Source organism: Dromiciops gliroides, chromosome 3, assembly GCF_019393635.1.
Source record: "Dromiciops gliroides isolate mDroGli1 chromosome 3, mDroGli1.pri, whole genome shotgun sequence".
Classification (NCBI taxonomy): domain Eukaryota; kingdom Metazoa; phylum Chordata; class Mammalia; order Microbiotheria; family Microbiotheriidae; genus Dromiciops; species Dromiciops gliroides.
In genome coordinates, this window is record NC_057863.1 from 95,359,287 (window position 1) to 95,380,444 (window position 21,158).

The window sequence follows — 21,158 nt, forward strand, 5'->3', positions numbered from 1 at the left end:
GGGGATGACGTGGGGGGGAGAAGGCATGGAATAGGCTATATACAGACAAGTATGATAAGAGCTAAACTCTAATCGTGATCAAAGAGAAATCCAAAAGGCTGAAAATTTGGAAAGAGAACACTTAGAACTGTAGAACCATAAAAGGTGGCACTTGTGGTGGGCTTGGGAAGGAACAAAGAGATTTCATATGGTGGAATCAGGTGTGGGGGGAGGCAGGAGGGAAGAGTGGAGGATGGATGAGGGTCGGGGTAGCCTGCCCAAGTGCATGGAGCTACAGAGAGTGCAGCAGGAGATCAGCAAACAGCTGAGAGTCCTGTGTGGTTGAAACAGAGTGTGTCTGAAAAGACATCGTGAAATATGAACACTCTGAATAAAATGAAAAGGTACTGTCAATAAGCTGTTCAGTTCCTCACAATCATTCAAAAGATACTGTTGGCTTCACCATAGATCAGCAGGACATAACCCAGGGTGGCAAGCCATTAGAAGGCCTGTGAGCTAGCATCAAGGCTATGGTAAGAGATCAGGGATTAAGGCCAAAACCCAGGAGCAGGAGCTCAAATGAGGCTGTAGTAATAACCTTGTGGGAGGAGGAGAATAGAACCAGGGGACAAAGGCAGAGATCACAGGAATTGAAGAGCCAAGAGCTAAAATGCTCAATATTCCCAAGGATTTCTGATCTCAGTGATGTGAACATTGCCTTCAATACCACCCCACAACACTCCAAGTGATGCTCCTAAATTCAAAGTTAGAAGAGAATTTAGGGTCCATCAAGTCCAGCCCTTTCATTTTACATTTCAAGTGAATTCATCCAAGTGCACACAGCTCAGTATCTCAGGCAGGATTAGAACTCAGTCTTCAGAATCTTAGTCCAGGACTCATAGTCTAGCATTCATTATGCCATCTGGCTGCCTCTCAATTTTCATTATTCCTTTTTGAGTAAAGCACTTGGGTTTGGTCATTCGAGGAGGTAGATTTGAGCTAATGAAGGGTTGTTATCTGCCTTATAAAGTCAGGAAATCAGAGCAGAGAAGAGCTTGGGAAGGTCTCAGTCAGATAATATAATGGAATGTATAGATTTTCCAACATACTGATCAAGTCAGTATGAATTTTCTCATACATATATACACATGTATGTATGTATGTGTATGGTATGTATAAATATATGTAGAATATCATATATAAATTATATATATATAGGACCCCATGGTGACTAATTTGAATACTATGACATGAGAAGTATGGCTTGTCAAAATCCTTTATCCCCTAATTTTATCAACCAGGGTATATATTTTAATGTTTTGATAATATAGTATTAAAGGGGATAGTATCATCCCATGAATTATTTTAATATATACATTTTTTATTCATTGTCACATCTCCATAACCCCTCATTTTAACCTTACCCATAACAAATATGACTAAGCAATAAAAGCAAAAAAAAATAGTCCAGATTAATTTCTTTTTCAGAAACAGTATCAGAACATGAAATGATATAGGAATCATCATGATATATTCTAGATTTGGGAGAAAGGAGTGCCTTAACAAAAATCAAGCCAAATGCTAATGAAAACCACAACAAATATGTCATAAAATCTAATGTTTAAATCTGGGAGTCTTGGGGAGAGGGAGGGAAAGACAGAAAGAGGGAGAGAAGTTAAGTCTAACACTTTGAAAGTATAAATTCTGGTGTCCATCTTGAGGTAATATATGCTAATTCTGAGTATCCATTAATTAGAGCATGTTTGAGGAAGACTTAGTACCTGCATTATTGCATTGTGAGATGAAGAAGAAGGAACATGACTAAGGTTTCAAGAAAAATGGGCAGGGGGCAGCTAGGTGGCACAGTGGATAAAGCACTGGCCCTAGATTCAGGAGAACTTGAGTTCAAATCTGGCCTCAGATACTTGATGCTAGCTGTGTGACCCTGAGCAAGTCACTTAACCCTCATTGCCCTGTCCCCCCAAAAAACAAACAAAAACAAAACAAGAAAAACAGGGTCAGGTTTTTGGGTTAAAATGATGATGAAGTAAGTTCATATAATATTGAGTTTGAGGTACTATTGATATCCTGATTGGTATCTGAGGTACCATTCAGATGGAAATAAACATCCAGCAGGCAGCTGGAAATCTAGAGAAGACTGTATCATATACGTTTGCATAGTAAACATTCAGGTAGAGAGGGCATAACCAATCAATCAACCAATCATCAAGAATTTATTAAGCTTCTACTTTTTGACTGACATGTAACGATTGGAATGACGCCACCTGCTGGAGACTTACTGTAGAAGAGTTCCGCCCATGAAGCGAAGGTCTTTGAGGGCAAGACCAGGAGTCTTTTCTTTGGTGTGAGGAAGTGACGCGGGCGAGTGGGAGGAGGAAGGAAGAGACTGGCGCTCGGTCTCAGGCTCTTTCCTTTGGACTCTGGTGGAGAGCAGAGCTAGAAATGTGCTCTCCCTTTAATAGATAGGAATCTAGGCCTTTCTCTCTCTCTTTATCAAATTCTTATTTTCCTTAATAAATGCTTAAAAGCCTAACTCTTGCTAAAGCTTATAATTTATTGGCGACCACTCATTAGATATTTTAGACAGACTAGCTAGAATTTTAGCCCTTAACAGACGGAATGATTAAGCAAGGCGCCAACTGAGAAAAAGGAATTGAATTTATTGTTGTAGGTGGTGGTGGTGGTCCTTTGTTCTCGAAGAGGACCATGACATTGGGGTCATGTCATGACTTGCACTAAATTGGATTTAAGTGAGGGAGGCCTGTGAAAGGTCACAAACCTCATTCTCTCTTCAGAGCCATCTAGTGTGTGTGTGTGTGTGTGTGTGTATATATATATATATATATGTATATATATGTATATATATGTATGTATGTCTGAGGTGAGATTTGAACTCAGGTCCTCCAAACTTCAGGGCCAGTGCTCTATCCACAATGCTACCTAGCTGCCCAGAATTGAATTTAACAACTAAAAGCAATAAAGGTGCATTCCCAGGGATCTTTTCATTCAGGTGTCACTGTACCTATAGGAGAAATTTTCAGCCAGTGTTCAACCCATGGTTCCACTTCATAAGGAACGAGACATGCCTCTCCGTATCCCTTTTAGGTCATTTTTTCAGATATAACAATTTTTATCTTCCCATAATGATTGAGGATCTCTGAAAACTGGGGAAGGGATGTATCTTAAGTTCTAATTATCATAATAGTGGCAGATACTTACTTCTTTTTTCATATAGTGACATTTACAGGTTATTTATTTTCAGGATCTCTTCATCTTTTTTTAAATCATTTTAATTTATTATTTATTTATTTTTAGCATTCTTTTCCTTTTACATTTTTAGTTCCAAATTCTTACCCTCCCTCCTACCCCTTCACACACCCACTAAGAAGGCAAACAATCTGATATCAATTATATATATATATATATATGAAATTATGCAAAACATTTCCATGCTAGCCATATTTTTAAAAGCAAGAAAAATAAACTGATAAAATTATACTTCCATTTACATTCAGAATTCATTAGTTCTCTTTCTGATGACGGATAGCATTTTTTCATCATGAGTCCTTTGAAATTGTCTTGGATCATTGTATTGATCAGAAGAACCAAGTCTTTCACAGTTGATCATCCTTATAACATTGCTGCTACTGTGTACAGTGTTCTCTCAGTTCTTCTGACTTCACTTTGCATCAGTTCATATAGTTCTTGCCATAGTTTTTCTGAAATCACCCCCCTCATCATTTCTTACTGCACAATAATATATCGTCACAATTATGTGTTATAGACGTTCCCCCAACTGATGGGTATCCCCTCAATTTCCAATTCTTTGCCACAGTAAAAAGAACTGCTATAATTTTTTGTACATAGAGGTCCTTTTCCTTTTATCCATTTGGGGCTCGGATCTAGTAGTGGTAATCCTGGGTCAAAGGGTATGCACAGCTTTATTGCATTTTGGGCATAGTTCCAAATTGCCCTCCAGAATGATTGCACCAGTTCACTACTACTCCCCCAACAGTTCATTAGTGTACCTATTTTCCCACATCCCCTCAAGCATTTGTCATTTCTGATAGGTGTGAGGTGGTACCTCAGTGATTTTAATTTGCATTTTTCCAATCAAAAATGATTATAGAACATTTTGTCATTGACTATAACTTTGATTTTTTCTTTTGAATATTGCCTATTTATATTCTTATAAATTTGACTCAGTTCTATACTCAGTCTGTATTTGAAAAATGAGGCCCTTATCAGAAAATCTTACTGTAAAAAATTTTAATATTATTTCATTGCTCATGGTACCTTTTAGCACAATGTAGTTTCCCTGATTCTCTCTTTTAATTAGGTCTTATTTTGCTTTTGCTTTGTCTGAGATCATGATTACTACCTCTGCCTTTTTTACTTCAGCTAAAATATATTAGATTCTACTCCAGTCCTTTGTTTTAACTCTATGCATGTCTTTCTATTTCACATATGTCTCTTGTTAGCAGCATATTGTTGGATTCTGGTTTCTAATCCATTCTGCCATCCACTTCTGTTTTATGGGTGAGCCTATCCCATTCACATTTACAATTATGATTACTAATTGTATATTTCCCTCCATCCTATTTTCTTAGGATCTCATTCATCTTCAATGTCTTCTGGCAATGTATATGGATAAATAGATGAAATGCAGTGTTGAAAATTCATGAAGCCATGTGCCCAAGCCAAAATAGACTGCCAAATATGAATGTAGATCTGTGGCCAGACAAACTGCACAGATGGCCTTACAGTAGTAGTAGTAGTAGTAGTAGTAGTAGTAGTAGTAGTAGTAGTAGTAGTAGTATTTTTATAAAAGCTAAAGTCTTCCTGAACAAGAAATGTTCAGAACACAATTGTTTGACACTCAGGAAAGTAATCACAATTAGTTGATATGAACAAGTAGAATTCCCATGTTGATCTTGCTTTAGCAGCTTAGCATAGTTGATAGAGATCTAGACTTGTAGGTAGGAACTCTGGATTCAAATCTTACCTCCCACACTTTCTAGCTATGTTATCCCAGGCAAATCATGCAACCTCTCAGCTCCCAGGTCTCTTCATCTGTAAAAAGAGCATAATCATACTTGGACGGCTTGCCTCATAGAGTTGTCACCATGAGGAAAACTCTTTGCAAACCTTAAAGTATTATATACATGTGGGTAGTTATTATTGGCAATTTCTGAGTGAAAAAAGTCAAAACATTTTTTTTCCTTAATGGAAGCAGTATTCTCCAGAAAGGCAGTGGCTCCCAGTACCCAGCTGTCTCAAGTCTTGCTGCCCCAAGCATCCAGCTGAATACAGCTGGATGAATAGTGGTACATTTGTGTTGTTGATACCTCCATGATCTGGCTCAGCTATCAGGATTACATCCAGAATCTTGCACATCATCTTCATGAATCCCGAGTTTGATTGAGGTGAAGCCTGCAGTTAGTTGAGCCATTGGCTGGAATTTCAGGGATTCAGTGAGTCATCAGCTCCCTTTGTTGCCTTCTGTTTTTCTACCCTGTCTCATTATAAGGGGAAATTTTCATGAGCTGTAATTTACAAGATCCATATTTTTTCCATTTGAATTCATAGGAAAGCAAGCAACAAATGTTCAGTATACACCACACTTCACCTAAAAGGAAGTGAATGTGGGCTTCTCTGGGAAGCACATTGAGTGCTTTGGCATGTGACACCATGGGAGTCTAAAAGTTTTTTTGAACCCAAGATTGTCCATGGTTTGGAGAAATTCTTTGATCCCTTTAAGTGAGTATAGCAGTTTTACACTTCAGTACTTGGAATGGCTTTCTTAGTCTCTCTCCAGATGGGACCAACCACTCTCAGGAAATGAGTTCCAAGTGCTTCTCCCCAGATTTATATGGCAACTCAAAGAAACTTCTCAGTTTTCTGAATAATCTGTAGCATTGTACAGCACATTTCTGTCACCTCTAACTAACATGCTTATGCGAATTATTTAAAACACTTTCCTGGTATTGGTTATCAGTCTTGGGTTAATATATGCTAACCTTCTTTGCACCTTTTATGAATCATTGTCAACTTATGCAAGATATGTGCTAAAGTGGGTATGAAAGCCCTTTGGCAAATATATTCCTTCCCAACAATTTAGAAGAATGCATTATACTTCCACGCGGGAGGATAATTGAATTCATAAAATGCCACAAAGGGAAAAAAACACCCTAAAGTCTTTGTTTTCTGGTGTGTTGGTGTTGATGTTTGGGGAAATTGTGGGGAGGGAGCCTGAGGAATATTTTGCATTAAATGAAAATATCCCTGGAATTAATTTTTGTGTACTTTTGTCAAACTCTTGCTAAATTTAAGATAGTTTTAGTCTCCGGATCAGGAATTGATGTTTGGCTTCCATGTTTGTGATAGTGCCAGTGGGGCCATTTCTCAGACAGATAACCTGGCATGGAGTGCAGATAGCCAAGGACTTGTCATTTTCATTCTATCCAGAAATTTCATATACAGTTTGTTCCCTGAGTCCCAAATGAGCAGGCACAGGTGACCAGGCAATTTCAGTAGCATAACCTGGGAACAACATAGAGGGTCTGCTTTAAGATTTGATAGGACTGTTTATTATTTTTATAAACAACAAACATTTATCTTCAAACCTATATTATCATTTTTAGTAGTCATACTTAACAAGCTTCTATTTAAGGCAAAATAACTCAGTTTAGTGAACTATGTCCAGTGAAAATAACTAATTCTTGTTAGAGAAAGTATTTTTTTCAAGTGTGACTATAAAGTATAGTCTCCTTTTTTAAAAACACAAGCATACCCAGGCTTATACATCTAAATGAGTATTGTTCTTCAAATAAGTTGTTGCTCAAAATATTTTTGGAATCCTTTTGGAGCTAATTTTGAAAAGAAAAGAAGGAAGAGAGAGGAAGGCAAACAGGAGGGAGGGAAGGAAGGAAGGAAGGAAGGAAGGAAGGAAGGAAGGAAGGAAGGAAGGAAGGAAGGAAGGAAGGAAGGAAGGAAGGAAGGAAGGAAGGAAGGAGGTCAGGAAGTCAGGAAGTCAGGAAGTCACACAGAGAGAAAAATCAGTCTCAATTATTGCTGTAGAGGGGGCAGCTAGGTGGCGCAGTGAATAAAGCACCATCCCTGGATTCAGGAATCCGGCCTCAGACACTTGACACTTACTAGCTGTGTGACCCTGGGCAAGTCACTTAATCCCCATTGCCCCACAAAAATAATAATAATAATAATTGCTGTAGGCTGATTAGGCTAGACCTCTTCCCCTTGGGAGGAAGGAATGGGGAGGGATATGTAGGGAAAAAAAATATCCCATAAGTTTATTCCTTCATTTCAAAGGAATTCTACTAACCTCTGAATACATGATTAATATATTCAAAGGTAGCTTGGGTCTGCTTGTTATAGATGGCTGCATTTTTAAAGGTGCCAGCCTTTTTGTATTTAGTTACCTAAATATGACACTGTGTTGATCCTAATGACTTTGAGCCATTTCAAATCAGTCTTTAGTCCTGGACAGGGCAAATTTCTGAGTTGCCATTCTGTATATAGAGTTTCATTTCACAAGGCCAGAATGTGATTGAAAATCAAGGTAGCAAGGAAGTAGAGAATATGTCTCTGTATCTTTTTTTTCATTGATGTGTACCATCATTTTATGCTATCAGTAAACCCCATAGTTTAAAAGGAATGAAGGGCTATATTTCTGTTCTGGAAATCCTAAATCTGGCAAAATAGCGCATTACTGCTATTAATCACTACTTTAATTAAACTACCTTAATTCTCATACTTGATGCCAAAAAGTTTTTGGCTATTTCCTAAATATCAAATCTATCGGGGGCAGCCAGGTGGCACAGTGGGTAAAGCACCAGCCCTGGATTCAGGAGGACCTGAGTTCAAATGTGGCCTCAAACACTTGATACTTACTAGCTGTGTGACCCTGGGCAAGTCACTTAGCCCTCATTGCCCTGGCCAAAAATAAATAAATAAATAAATGAAATCTGCCCTCAAAAGATGAACATATCGATCAACAACCATTTTTAAGCACATACTGTTTCCAGACAGGAGTGAAACTTTCTGCCATCCAAGGGGTTACATTCTGTCATGGGAAACACCATTTACATCGACAAGTAAATAGAAAATATATATGAAGTTAATACAAGGTAATTTTAAGGGAAGGCAGGCACTGACCACTGTAGGGATTAGGAAAGTCCCAATACTTGAAATGAGCTTTCAAAAAGGCAAAGGTCAAGAGGGGTTACATCTCATGCCTGAGGGAGAGCTTGTGAAAATGCCTCGTGAAGGGAGATGAAATGCCATGTATAAGAAACAAGAGGGAGGCCAGTTTGTTTAGATCATAGAGTACATGAGGAGGTATAATAAATGTGAAAAGGTAGACTGGAGCCATTGTAAATGGCTTTCAATGCCTAACACTTTTAAAATTTGTTCTTAGAAGTAATAGGGAGGGGCAGCTAGATGGCACAGTGGATAGAGCACCAGCCCTGGAGTCAGGAGTACCTGAGTTCAAATCTGGCCTCAGACATTTAACACTCACTAGCTGTGTGACCCTGGGCAAGTCACTTAACCCCAACTACCTCACTAAAAAAAAAAAGTAATAGGGAGCCAAAGGAGCTTCATAAGCAGGACAAGTAACATGGTCATAGCAATACTTTCAGAAGCTCAATTTGGTACCTGTGTGGAAGAGGTATTAGAGGCAGCAACAGTGAAGCAGAGGGGATGGTGAGAGTCTGAGTGAGCATGATGGTCATATGAAGGAGATAAAAGAAGAGATGCAAGAGAAGCTATGGAGGGAGAATCAATGAGAGCTGACGATTGATTGGACATGTGGAGTGACATGCAGTGAGACGTCGAGGGGGACTCTAAGGTTGTAAATCTGGGCGACTGAATAGATGGTGGTGCCCTTGAAGTTAGGAAAAGAGGTCCATTTTGCCCATCATTTTGCTACCACTGAAGAATGTGCAGTTGATCCTAGTGGTATTTTAAAAAGAGATTTTCCAAAAATATTTTAAGCAATGATAAATTCACCAGGATGTGTATAATCTCCAAAATGTGGTTTATTTGAAGAATGGTAATAATTTGGATGTTTTTAAAAAATAGTCCCATTGCTTCATAGACAAACTTTATTCATTATTTTTTTCCACAATAAACAGACCAGAATTATATTCCAACATCAAACTACCCCCATATTTTTTTTTTCTGGACTCAGGGTGGGAGGGGTGCTGAGTTTGAGGGGGAACAAATAAATACAGGATACAACAAACCTCTAAACAATGCCTAAAGATGAAGCAGTGGCTTGTGAACAGACCAGAATTCTCAAAGCGATCTCTTTTGTTAGTCTGGTACAGTGGATAAATAAGATGTTTATTTACCTGATAGACATGAAAGGAGCTACAGGCATTTGGGAATGAATATTTTGAGTGTTTGTTTGTTACGGAAATGTTGCCAGATGTGCCACAAGAGATGTATTTTAATCATCAAAAACACTGGTAGATGGGGCAGGTAGGTGGTGCAGTGGATAGAGCACTGGTCCCGGATTCAGGAAGACCTGAGTTCAAATCCGGCCTCAGACACTTGACACTTACTAGTTGTGTGACCCTGGGCAAGTCACTTAACCCCCATTGCCCCGCAAAAATTAATAAAAAACAAAACAAAAAAAACCTGGTAGACAGATCTATGACAGTCTTTAAAAGGTGGAAGGGATTAATTTTCACCCTTCCTATGACAGTTTTCAAAAGCAGAGTATTTATGTAGAAATCTTATCTATGGTTAAGTCCAGGCCACTGAAGAGTAACACAATCATGAATAATTATATAAATTCTGGCAAAAACTTTCCAGTGCCACAGAAGTTGTTGGCAAGAGAGCTCAATAAATTATATACAATCTGTTTACATTATCATAAATTATAAAGTGTATTTATTTGAACATAGAAGGAGGAGGTTATAAATCCCGCCACAAGAACCCAATTTATTTCAAAGGCTTCAAATTTTCTCCCTTTGTGCACATTTTTCATCCCTGTACCAAACATGACAAATGAGTGTATAAGTAAAAATAATAGCAATTATAGAGCACTTTAAGGTTTGCAAAGCACTTTATAAAACTTTTATCATTTCATCCTCACAACAACCCTGGGAGGTAGGTGCTATATTATCATCTTCATTTTACAGTTGAGGAAACTAAGACATCAGAGGTTAAATTACTTCCCCAGGATCACACAGCTAGAAAGTGACTGACTTTTAACTCAAATCTTCCTAAGGTTGGGATGTCTTGTAAAACATTTAGACAATTGTATAAGCAAGTATCAAAGGGGGCTTACAATGGAATGTTGGTATTGGGAGTAAAAGGAGATAAATGTGAGAGATATTATGGAGGTAATCTCTGTAAAGCTTGATGACAGATATGGATTTGAAAAGAAGGGAAAGGGGAAAAACCTAAGATGATCTCAAGGTTATGAGCAGATTGGCCAACAGTGCTACAATAGATGGAGAGAGTCTAGTAAAAAGTAGGAATAACTTTAGGAGGAAAATGACAAGTTCCATTTTGGATATGTTAAGTTTCTGATGTTGGCATGGCATCTTATACACAGTTGGAAATGTGGGTCTGAAAGATATGCAAGATGTCAGAATGAGAGATATAGATTTGGGAGTTGTTTGCATAGAAGGTGGTAATTAGAGTTGGGAGAGTGAATGAAATTGCCCAGGTAGTATCTGTAGAGTATAAAGAGAAGAGGCTCAGAGAGACACCATTGCCGAACAGCCATATTATGGAAGTGGAAAAAGAGGAAACTGTAAAGAGGGAGGCAGAAGAAGGAACAAGAACATTTGGTTGAAACTACTTTTAAATTGTATGAAAAGTGCCTGATTCCATATGAGTTCGTGTACTCTTTTTATGTTGTTTCTTATTCCTTGCAGTTATCTTAGTTGAGAGCATACCAATTATAGAGTCCGTGCAAATCCTTTCAGTTGTGTTTCCATCATTTGATTCGTTGATGTTCTTCCAAATTAAATGGAATATGAAAGTTGATTCCCCAACTGATAAATGGTCAAAGGCTTTTCTCCAGGGAAAAAAAATCTAAACTATAAATACCTATATTAAAAAGTGTTCTAAATCATTAATAAAGAAATGCAAATTAAAACAATTCTGAGGAGGTTCTATATGACACTCATTAGATTGGTAATGATGACAAAAAAAGGTGTAGGGGCCGAAATTTAATATATAGGGCGTTAATTGGGTGACTCGCCGAAATATTGGGGTCCCGGAAATAATGAGGGACCTTTAGGTTCAAAGTTCCCTCCCCTCTGAACTGCCCTTTTAGATATTTCTCCCAGGCCAATAAGAAAGTAGCCTTATAGCTTTTTTTTTTCCACGAAAGGATCAGATTTTATTACTTGAGAATTAATTAAACAACAAAGGTGAAATTAATAAAAATCAAAGATAAGGAAGTAGGGAAAAGGAAGTACAGATAAATTCTCTTAACTCTAAACTAAGTCTATGCAATCCCCAGATCCTTTGCAATTAAGCTAATTCAAAGGAATGCAGGCTTTATTTTGTTCATTCACCAAAACCTTTCTCTCATCATGGGGCAGGGGAAGGGGGGGGGGGTTCTTGAAGGGACTCTTCACTTCACCTCCCCTCAGTGAGCTTTCAATCTCCCTCCCCCCAAAAGGGGAGGTCCTTCCAAAAACTGCCTATGGAGATATGGAGAGTTCTCCTTCTGACCTCAGTAGCATGTGTAACTTCTTTTCTTTTTTTTTTTGCATGCATAACTTCAGGGTGGGCCAGGTGTGGCCCCTTCCAAATGAGTCAGCTAAAATTCTAATAATTTTTACCACAAAGGAGAATAATATATGTTAGAAGGACTTCAGATAAACAGGCACTTTGTTGCACTCTTGGAAGAGCTGTGAGCCATTCTGAAAAGCAATCTGGAACTATGCCCTAAAGGTATGCACTAATTCTGCATACCTTTGGAACCAATGATAGTACTAGTAGGCCTATACTTTAAAGAGATCAAAGAAAGTAGAAAAGAAACCACATATACAAAAACAAAGCAGTTCTTTTTTGTTGCGGCAAAGAACTAAAAACTAAGAGGGTACCCATCCACAGGGAAGTTGCTGAACAAATTATGTATATGAATGTAATAAAATGTTATTGCTCCATAAGAAATTATAAAAGGGATGGTTTCAGAGAAACTTTGGAAAACTTGTATGAACTGATGCAGAATGAAACGAGCAAAGAACTAAGAGAACCATTTATTATAGTAACAACATTGCAAAGACAAACAACTTTAAAAGACTTAAGAACTCTGATTGATGTAATGACTGTCTTTCCCACCTATTGACAGAGAGATAGATGATAGATTCAAAAGGCAGAATGAGATATACATTTTTGGACATGAACAATGTTTTGCTTTATTATATATACTCATTATAAGTTTTGATTTTTCTTGTTTTTCTTTTCAATTAGCCAAAATAGGAGGGGGGAAAAACAAATTCCTGTTAATTAAAAAATTAAACAAAAATTTTAAAATAATATGAAAACCAGTAATACTAAAAATATCTATTATGTCCTGTGGCCTGAGGAGCAGAGTAGAAATCAAAATCCCTCTAAGGTCCTTTCCAACTCTATACAGTATTTGGGCATTGAGGGGGTACTATTTTTCTCCTGACATTCAACTCCTAATGATGAACAAAAGAATATTAATAATGTCTCAATCCTTTGATTTTTTTAGATAACAATCAACAGAGATAGCAATGAAGATGTAAGCTCCCCCAAACATGGAAAAGAGGACCCAGACAATGAACCTCATGTAGGCGGCAATACGTGGGCTGGTGGAACAGGTTGGTATTCACCACATGGGGACGCATCATAATGTATAAGTTCTACAAATAGAAATGTGCAAATGATCTCTCAAACCTCATGACTACCCAAAGACTGGAATTCCTTTTCTGGCTTCATAACATACAAGCTGGCCATACTGTCATTCCTCTTGCCCCTGGCTCTTTGTAATTCTGGCAGAGTGCCAGAAAGCTGTAGAGAATTTGTCTGTTGCCCAGGTGAGAGAAGAGTGATGGCCCGGCTTGAATTAGATGGCTCTGGACCATTCCTTCCTCTTGGCTGCCTTACCAGTTCATTGTTCCCCATCACGACCGTCTTCCTCTTTCCTCTGTGGCAGCTGTAGTGGCTCCATCTGCTCTGACTCCGGAATACAGCCAGAATGTATGCCAGCTGTCTGATCTTATCGTGGGCTGGTCTGTGAGGAATGTGGAAGCACCATTCATCCTCCCCCTCCCCTCAGTTGAAGTGAACGTGCTTCTAGCCTTAGACGTCTCAAGAGGAAAGGAGCCTCCACCTTGGGACAGTGTGTTACATGGCAGGCCTAAGGACATTGTGCCTGCTCTGTTTATTTGTGAAACTTCAGCTGTAAAGCTGAAATATTTTTAGAAATGTATTTTAATCTGAAAATTAGTGTCAAACTGACAAGACTTAACCCACCTGTAATGTGTTGTAGAAGAGAGTGGAACAGATGTAGGTTTCCCCAAATCAAGCTACTTTACCACAACAATGCTATCAGGTCACCTTTATGGACAGTTGTTCGTTTCAGAGGTCCCCACTTTGGCCCCCGGGGGTAAGGGATGAGCAAGTCCTTGTTTTTGTAGGGGCTTTCAGCTCTTCATTTCTATTCTGATAAACCTTCTGTCCTTTCATCTTTGCTTTTCTCTTCTGTCATTCTTCTCACCAGGAATCTTCTGATCTGACCTCACCTCATCCCTAACAAACTCTTCCATTTCTTTTTCGTTGCTATAGCCCCTCACCTATTCAGGCCCTGCTTTTCTGGACTTGCCTCCTGTGCTCACGGCCTTTGCTCATGTAGAAGAGCCCCAAAGGTTCTGTTCAATTCAGCAGGCATTTATGAAGCCCTCACTATGTGTCCTCAAGAGTGCATGTATAAACAAAACAAACATAACCCCTGCCCTCAAGGAGTGGACATCTCCACAGTGAGAAATCTGCACATTGGTACTAGCTGTCAGGGGACAGAGAGAACTGGGTGTGTCCTGCTCTCCACCCAAAACTCCATGAGTCAGAGGTCACAGAGAAATTGTTCCTCTCATCTCCCCTGCTCCTGCCGCCAGGAAATATTGGTGTTCCTAATGTATCCTGTGACCCGCATCTATTCAGTCACAGTATCCTCAAAATAGCTCTGGATCCTCTCACCAGTCCCAGAGATAATCCCAGTCTCATTCATCATCTTCTATAATCTTAAATAATGATAAAGCAATTATGCAGATGTGTTGGGAGAAAAATATTAAAACTAGCAATGCACTAAATGTTTGTACCTCTGAATAAATTATTTTAGAAAAGGAAGACATTTCAAGAAAGTTTCTTTCACCTTGCAATAGTAACAGCCATATCCCTTCATTGCCTTCACTCTATGTGCACACATAAGATCCCAGAGCACATGAATATTTGAGCACAGTAAAAAGTAGTAGGATCAGAAGGCCTAAAATACTTCATTTAAGCTTGTATTTGGATATTTCTCAAAAAAGACCCTCAAAAATATTATTATGAAAGGCAGTTCCAGTTAGGTTCCTATGTTCTGTTTACTTTGGGCAGCCACTTCCTAGCTGATAACTCTGGGAAACTCACTTCTCTCAGCCTCATCTTCATCTGTAAGATGGGACAGGCCCTACCTCAAAGGGTTCTTGTGAGACTCAAATGAGAATATGAATGTGAAACACTTAACAAACCTTAAAGTGCTATCTAAATATCAATTGCTGCTACTGTTGTTGGAATCAAGAAAGGATGGCATAGTTCGAGCAGAGGCTAAAAGTTTTAAACGTCTTCACTTACAAGAGAGAGGATTATAGTATAGTGTGATCTTTTAAATGTTGGACTCCCTCAGGAAGTAGGGGTGTTTACTCTCTAGAGGAAAGAGACAAGATTGTATCTGTCTTTAGATACTGAAGAGCTATCCTGTGAAAGAGTAATTACACTTGTTTTTTGCACAGACCCTAAAGGCAAACTAGGATCAAGGAATAAAAGTTGCACAGAGACAAATGGGGGTTCCTAACAGGGCTCCCCAAAAATGTGACAGACTGCCCTGTAAACAGAGGGTTCCTTGTTGGTCCAAGTCTTCAAACAGAAGGTAGATGGCCATATTGAACAGAGGCATTGCAGGAGTCTTGTTCAGTAAAAAGTCAACTCTGAGGTCCCTTCCAACTCTTATATTCTGATTATTAGATTCAAAGTACTATGTGAGTGTGTCAATGGGGAAAAAAAAGCCATTTGGACATTTTCCTGACCTTTGTTAGCTTTTATATAATAATAAAGTGATTAAGCAGATGTGTTGGGAGAAAAATATTAAGACTAGTAATGCACTAAATATGTTTGTCTTGTGGATGATGCTGTAGGTTGTCAGGAGACCCAGATTTGCCACTAGATGACCTATGACCTAGGCAAGTCAGGTTAAGACCTCTGAACATCAATTTTTTCTCTTAAGAAATAATGGAGGGAGGGCAGCTAGATGGTGCAGTGGATAAAGCACCAGTCTTGGATTCAGGAGGACTTGAGTTCAAATCTGACTTCAGACACTTGACACTTACTAGCTCTGTGACCCTGGGCAAGTCACTTAACCCCATTGCCCTGCAAAAACAAACAAAAATTATTATTATTTTTTAAAAAAAGAAATAATGGAGGGGCAGCTAGGTGGCACAATGGATAAAGCACCAGCCCTGGATTCAGGAGGACCTGAGTTCAAATATGACCTCAGACATTTGACATTTACTAGCTGTGTGACCCTGGGCAAGTCACTTAACCTTCACGGCCCCACAGAAATAATAATAATAATAATGGATATATTATCTATATTATACCCACCCCTAAGGTATTGTGAAGAGGAATAAGGTTACCTGTGCGACATATTTTTTTTAGTATTTGGATTTTTTTGGGTTTTGCCTTTAAACTAATTTGAATTTTATTAATCACAATGGAATATCTGCACTTGAACAAAATATGTGACCCTGTTAATGCTCTTGAAATACAGAGAAATATAGGTAAGAAAGGCTTAATGGGCCTGAAAAGATAGGACTTGGAGAGACAGAAAAGAGTGGGAAGCATAATCTTCACTTTCCAAAAGTCAGTATAATTATGTTTAATTATATTTTAATTAATCTCTATTTTAATTCTGTTAGTTGTGTTGGTTATACTATTATAATCATATCATTGTTTATGTTTTAAAGGTGCAATACACATTTTGAAGGGGGCAGATCACTTTTTGTCTGGGGCAAGATCAAACTCACCAACCTGATTTCCATGTTTTTTCTCCAGGGGGCAGAGATACTGCTGGTCTAGGTGGCAAAGGGGGACCATACCGCTTGGATGCAGGCCACAATGTATACCAGATATCTCAAGCAGAGAAAGATGCCGTGCCTGAAGAAGTGAAGAGGGCTGCAAGAGAGATGGGCCAAAAGGCTTTTCAGCAAAGGTTCTTAGTCAGTCATCACACATAGTAGAAATGTCCTGTATCTTGCATAGCAGAAATTCACATTCACCATGTGGGAAGACCATGGGTGGAACATGGGCACTACCAGTCTGCCTGATAAGCTCTTCCATATGGCATGTTGGCAACCACCCAACCTGTTCTGTGAGTGTAGGAAGTCAGCACTCTTTTCAGTTTTCACCTAATGCCCCATAAAAAGAAGAGAATATAAATTACTGAAAAGCAGAAGCAAAGGAAAAGGATCAGGCTACCTGAGTTCACATCCTGAATCAGCACTTACTTTGTAAAAATAAGCAGATCACTTCATCTTTTTGAGCCTCAGTTTCCTCACTTGTAAAACAAGGGCCATCCCTTTGCACTATCTGCCTTACACAGGCTGTTGTCAAAAATAGGCATGGAACTTAAAGCTAGACCAGATGTAAGAGGCCATTTCATCTAACCCCTTTGTTTTTGAGATGAGGAATGCTCCATTCTGCTAAAGGTCCAAGGTGGTAGATGAGTCTCTCACAGTTCTACAGACAAAAGTAGAAGATCTTGGATTCTAACCTAGGTTTTCTGAATCCAGATCTTCCCTTTGTATTGGGCTGCCTCTCATTGGTCAATGAATGCATATTCATTGACCTCATCACTGTGTGGGGAATGCAGAAGAATTATGAAACCTGGCCCTGCTTAAGAGTTCACAGTATGGTTGGAAAAGTAAAAGAATGTATATTAAATAACCAGCAAATAATTTGGTGCTAAATTGATACCAACTCTAAGTGCTCTACAAGCTCAAGGAAGGCAGAGCTAAGTACAAGCTAGAGTGGTCAGGGAAGACTTCTAGAAGGACCTGAGAGTTGAGGTGGGCTTTGAAGGACAGCTAGGAATTAGGTGGATGGGAAGGACACTCCAGGTAGGGAGACCAGCATGAGCAAAGACCCAGAGGTGGGAATAAACATTATATCTATGGAAGCAGGAAGGAAACTGACTGGACACAATGGAAAGCACATGTCTGAAGAGCGTAGATGTGCGTAGAATGTGGGCCAGGGGCCAGGATGTGTAGGCTCACTCTATGCGTGCCTGTGTCTAAGAGCAGAAGGAAACAAGCTTGGAGAGAGAGCTAGGCCCACATTGTGAAAGCCATGAAGAGAAGGTGACCTTGGTTGGTAATTTAAAGCCAACTTTTTTTAAACCAGCCTATGATTTCATGAGTATAGAGCAGTCCTGGGAGAGGAAACTCCCTCTTCCAGTGCAGATATGCATCTGCTTAAGAATTTATACTCTCAGAATGATGTCCAGGAGAAGTGACCGGGATCACACAACTCGTAGAGGTCAGAGGGCAGACTGAGGTCTTCCTGACTCCAAGATCTCCTTTCTATCTACCGTGTCATTCATTTAACCATTAGTTCTTTTTCTGTCTCATAAAACTGATTCTCATGCTTTCACTAGAATACCAAGTTAACTTTTCAACCAAAATGAAAAATGTAAAACAATTTTTCTCTCAGGAAATACTGGAACCGGGTGCTTTGCTGGTGGTTTGGGCAGCAGTTTCCTTATTTGTAGCTCACTTGAAGAGTTTGTGCACATTCAGAGTGGAACATATTCAAGTAGGCAAGAATTAGTAAATTCCTCCCACTCTGAACATCTGGCATCATGTGCTTATACATCCTGTAAAGAAATAGCACAGAACAATAGAGACATATGTGCAGACCCCTCCTGCCAATCCCTCAGGAAAGGCTGTAGCTCCAGAAAAACAAAACCCACCACTCATTAGACAGAAGAGAGTCAAGAGGCCAGAACTCTGGCCTCTACTTTGCCTCTTACTCATTTTGTAACTTTGAACAAGCAATTTCACCTCTCTATGCCTGAGTTTCCAAAGCTCTAAAATGAGAATAGCAATAATTCACCTTTGTACTCATGTTAGGGGTGTGAAAAGAGTAAGTGATGTTTTAAAGACAAATGCATTTAAAGCCCTTTAGAAGAAAGGGGTTATAGAAATCTAAGATATAGTTATTATTAAAATACTGTCACTTTTTATAAACAAATATAACAGCTTAGAAAAGGCATTTAACAATTAGAAAGAGTATTAGAAACTAGTCCTTATTCATCTCTCCTTCCCTTATTTCCCCACTTCTACTAAATAGTCTATTTTGATAGGTTTAATAAAATCCACCAGTAGTTTTCTGATTTGGGATTATTGCAGGTACAGACAGGCAGATATGCCTAATTTGCTAGAAAGCTAAGTATGCCATGGTTTACTATGGGAGTAACAGAAAATGTGGGAGGTACCCTCATAGAGTAGTTGGAGACTGATATACAAACCCATTCTTTTTCACAAAGCGAGGAATCCATACAACATGCTGAGTACCTTCCTCCTTTTTTCCTGACATTGTGAAGATACCTGTGGGGTACACAAGCCATCCTCCCCTCACCTTTACCACATGGCCAGCCTCTCTTCTTTTTTGTAAAATACTTCTTGGATGACATCCTCTCTTCTAATTCTTCTTTGTTATTCTTTTATTCTGTGTGGTAACCTGCCCCCCAAAACCCACATGCGCCTCTCTGATTCTCTCTGAGCAATAGTAATTCTGAATTCTGCAGTTGGACATGGTTCTGGTACATCCAGTTTGAGGTATCCAAAAGGCAGTGAGTGATTTGAGACTAGAGTTCATTCAGAAAAGGGGACTAGGACTGGCTAAATCCTTCTGAGAATTATCTGCATAGAGATGACCATTGAACCCATGAGTAATGGTGAGACAGTAGAAAAGGAAAAGAGAAGTGGTCCCAGGAACCAAAACCTTAGAGGACACCCCTCGGTAGAAGACATACAACAGAGGAAAATCCAGCCAAGGAGATGGCGATGGGACAGCTGTACACAGGCAGGAGGAGAGCCAGAAGAGCCGAGTCACTGCCACCTAAAGAAAGCATCCAGAAAAGGGTGATCAACCATGTCAGAGTCTGAAAGAAGAGGTCAAGAAGAAGAAGGATTGTGCAATAGCCATTGGATTAGGCAATGAAGACATCATGGGGACTTTAGAGAGAGCCACATGGATGGTATGATAAGGTCAGAAGCCAAACTGCAGAGTTTGGAATCAGGTGAGAAGAGAAGTGGAGGCACCAAGTGTAGATGGCTTTCTCAAGGAGTTTAGCCAGGACCAGGAAGAGAAATATAGAAGGATAACTAGAAGGTATAGGATCACGTGAAGGCTTTTTAAGGATGGAAGATACACAAAGGTAATTGTAGGCAGCAGGGAAGGAACTGGTGAACTAGGAGAGACCCAAGATTAGAGAGTGGTGATGATAGAGGGGTAATCAACTGGAGCAGATAAAATAGGAGGGGATCTAGGATAAATGTAGAGGAATTTGCCTTGGCAAGAATTCATGAGAGACTGGGATGAAGGAGGAGATGGGAGGGGAAATCTTTTAAGTGATGTGAGATAAGAATATTTGTTTGTTTGTTGTTTTTTATTCATTTCAGTCATTCCCAACTCATCATGACTCCATTTAGGGTTTCTTGGCAAAGATACTAAAGTGGTTTGCCATTTTCTTTTCCAGCCCATTTTAAAGATGAGGAAACTGAGGCAAACAGGGTTAAGTTGCCCAGGGTCACATAACTAGTAAGTGTCTGAGGCCAGATCTGAACTCAGGTCCTCCTGACTCCAGGCCCTGTGCTCTATCCACAGTGCCATCTAGGTGTCCCTGTGAGATCAGAAGCAAATACAAGGAGAATGCCCCTAACTTCTTCAGTGAAGTGTGAGCTGAAAGGATAGGGTGAGGGGATGCCATGGGCAACTTGAGGAGAAATGAAAAGGTTTAGAATACCCTCTGTGGAGAGAGGGAAAGCAAATTGATTAGGGAGGTGTGACAGGATTGTCTTGTTGCAGTGAAGGCCCTGTTGAGATTATGTAACATATATTTGTAGTGCACTCGGTCAGGATGATTTTGTGATTTCCTTGGGCTCCATTCAGTAGCATGTGAATAGGAGCAAAGGCAGTAGATGGTTGTGATAGTCTGCTGTTGAAGTCTGATCAGCAATAGGAGGAGGGATCAAGGGATTCAAAGACAGAAAATAGTGTAGAGCCGAGCTGCTTCCCCAAGGGGCGAAGAAAGGGAAAGGAGGGGAGTACAAGCAATGGGGGCATGATAGCCTGAATGAAAACCAAGGATTAGAGAGACTGGAAATCTGCATGAGGATGGAGAACAGGGTTAGGTGTGGTGAGGCAGAGGGAAAGCTGGAATGATGAAAGATTCGGATCCACTGAAAGAATTTCAGAGTTTCATGAACAGGGAATTGGAACATTTGTGAGTGATGGAAGGACCAAGGTTTTAATCATCTGCTAGGGATCATGAGAGGGAATGCAGGTCAAAGTGAGAGCAAGAAGATGAAAGTAAGTGAGTTAATCGTGGAGCAGACATTTCCAGAGAACACAGAGACAGGGATGGGGAATTCTGTAGTGTCAAGCAAGACCGTGTGTCAGGCACATAGTATACTGGGCACAGGGTTGAGATACAACATACAAACATGCACACATACTATATGTGTATACACAGAGACACTGATGGATGGAAGCTATAGGTTGTCCATCTAACTTTCTCATAATCTGCAAAGTAGACATTCACCATTCACTTGGTTTTTCCTCTGTGGATGGTAATGCTAAATTATTTTGAGTGGTTTGATTTG

The 21,158-nt window shown here is 39.5% G+C and overlaps 1 protein-coding gene across 1 annotated transcript in view; it reads left to right on the forward strand.

Moving 5' to 3' along the window:
- The window catches only part of VWA8 (von Willebrand factor A domain containing 8), a 411,604-nt gene that overhangs the window by 340,136 nt on the left and 50,310 nt on the right, over positions 1–21,158 (forward strand). Inside the window, exons 38-39 of the mRNA XM_043992994.1 lie at positions 12,731–12,839; positions 16,327–16,483. Coding sequence (XP_043848929.1) covers positions 12,731–12,839; positions 16,327–16,483 — 266 coding nt within the window. The remainder of the gene's footprint in view (positions 1–12,730; positions 12,840–16,326; positions 16,484–21,158) is intronic.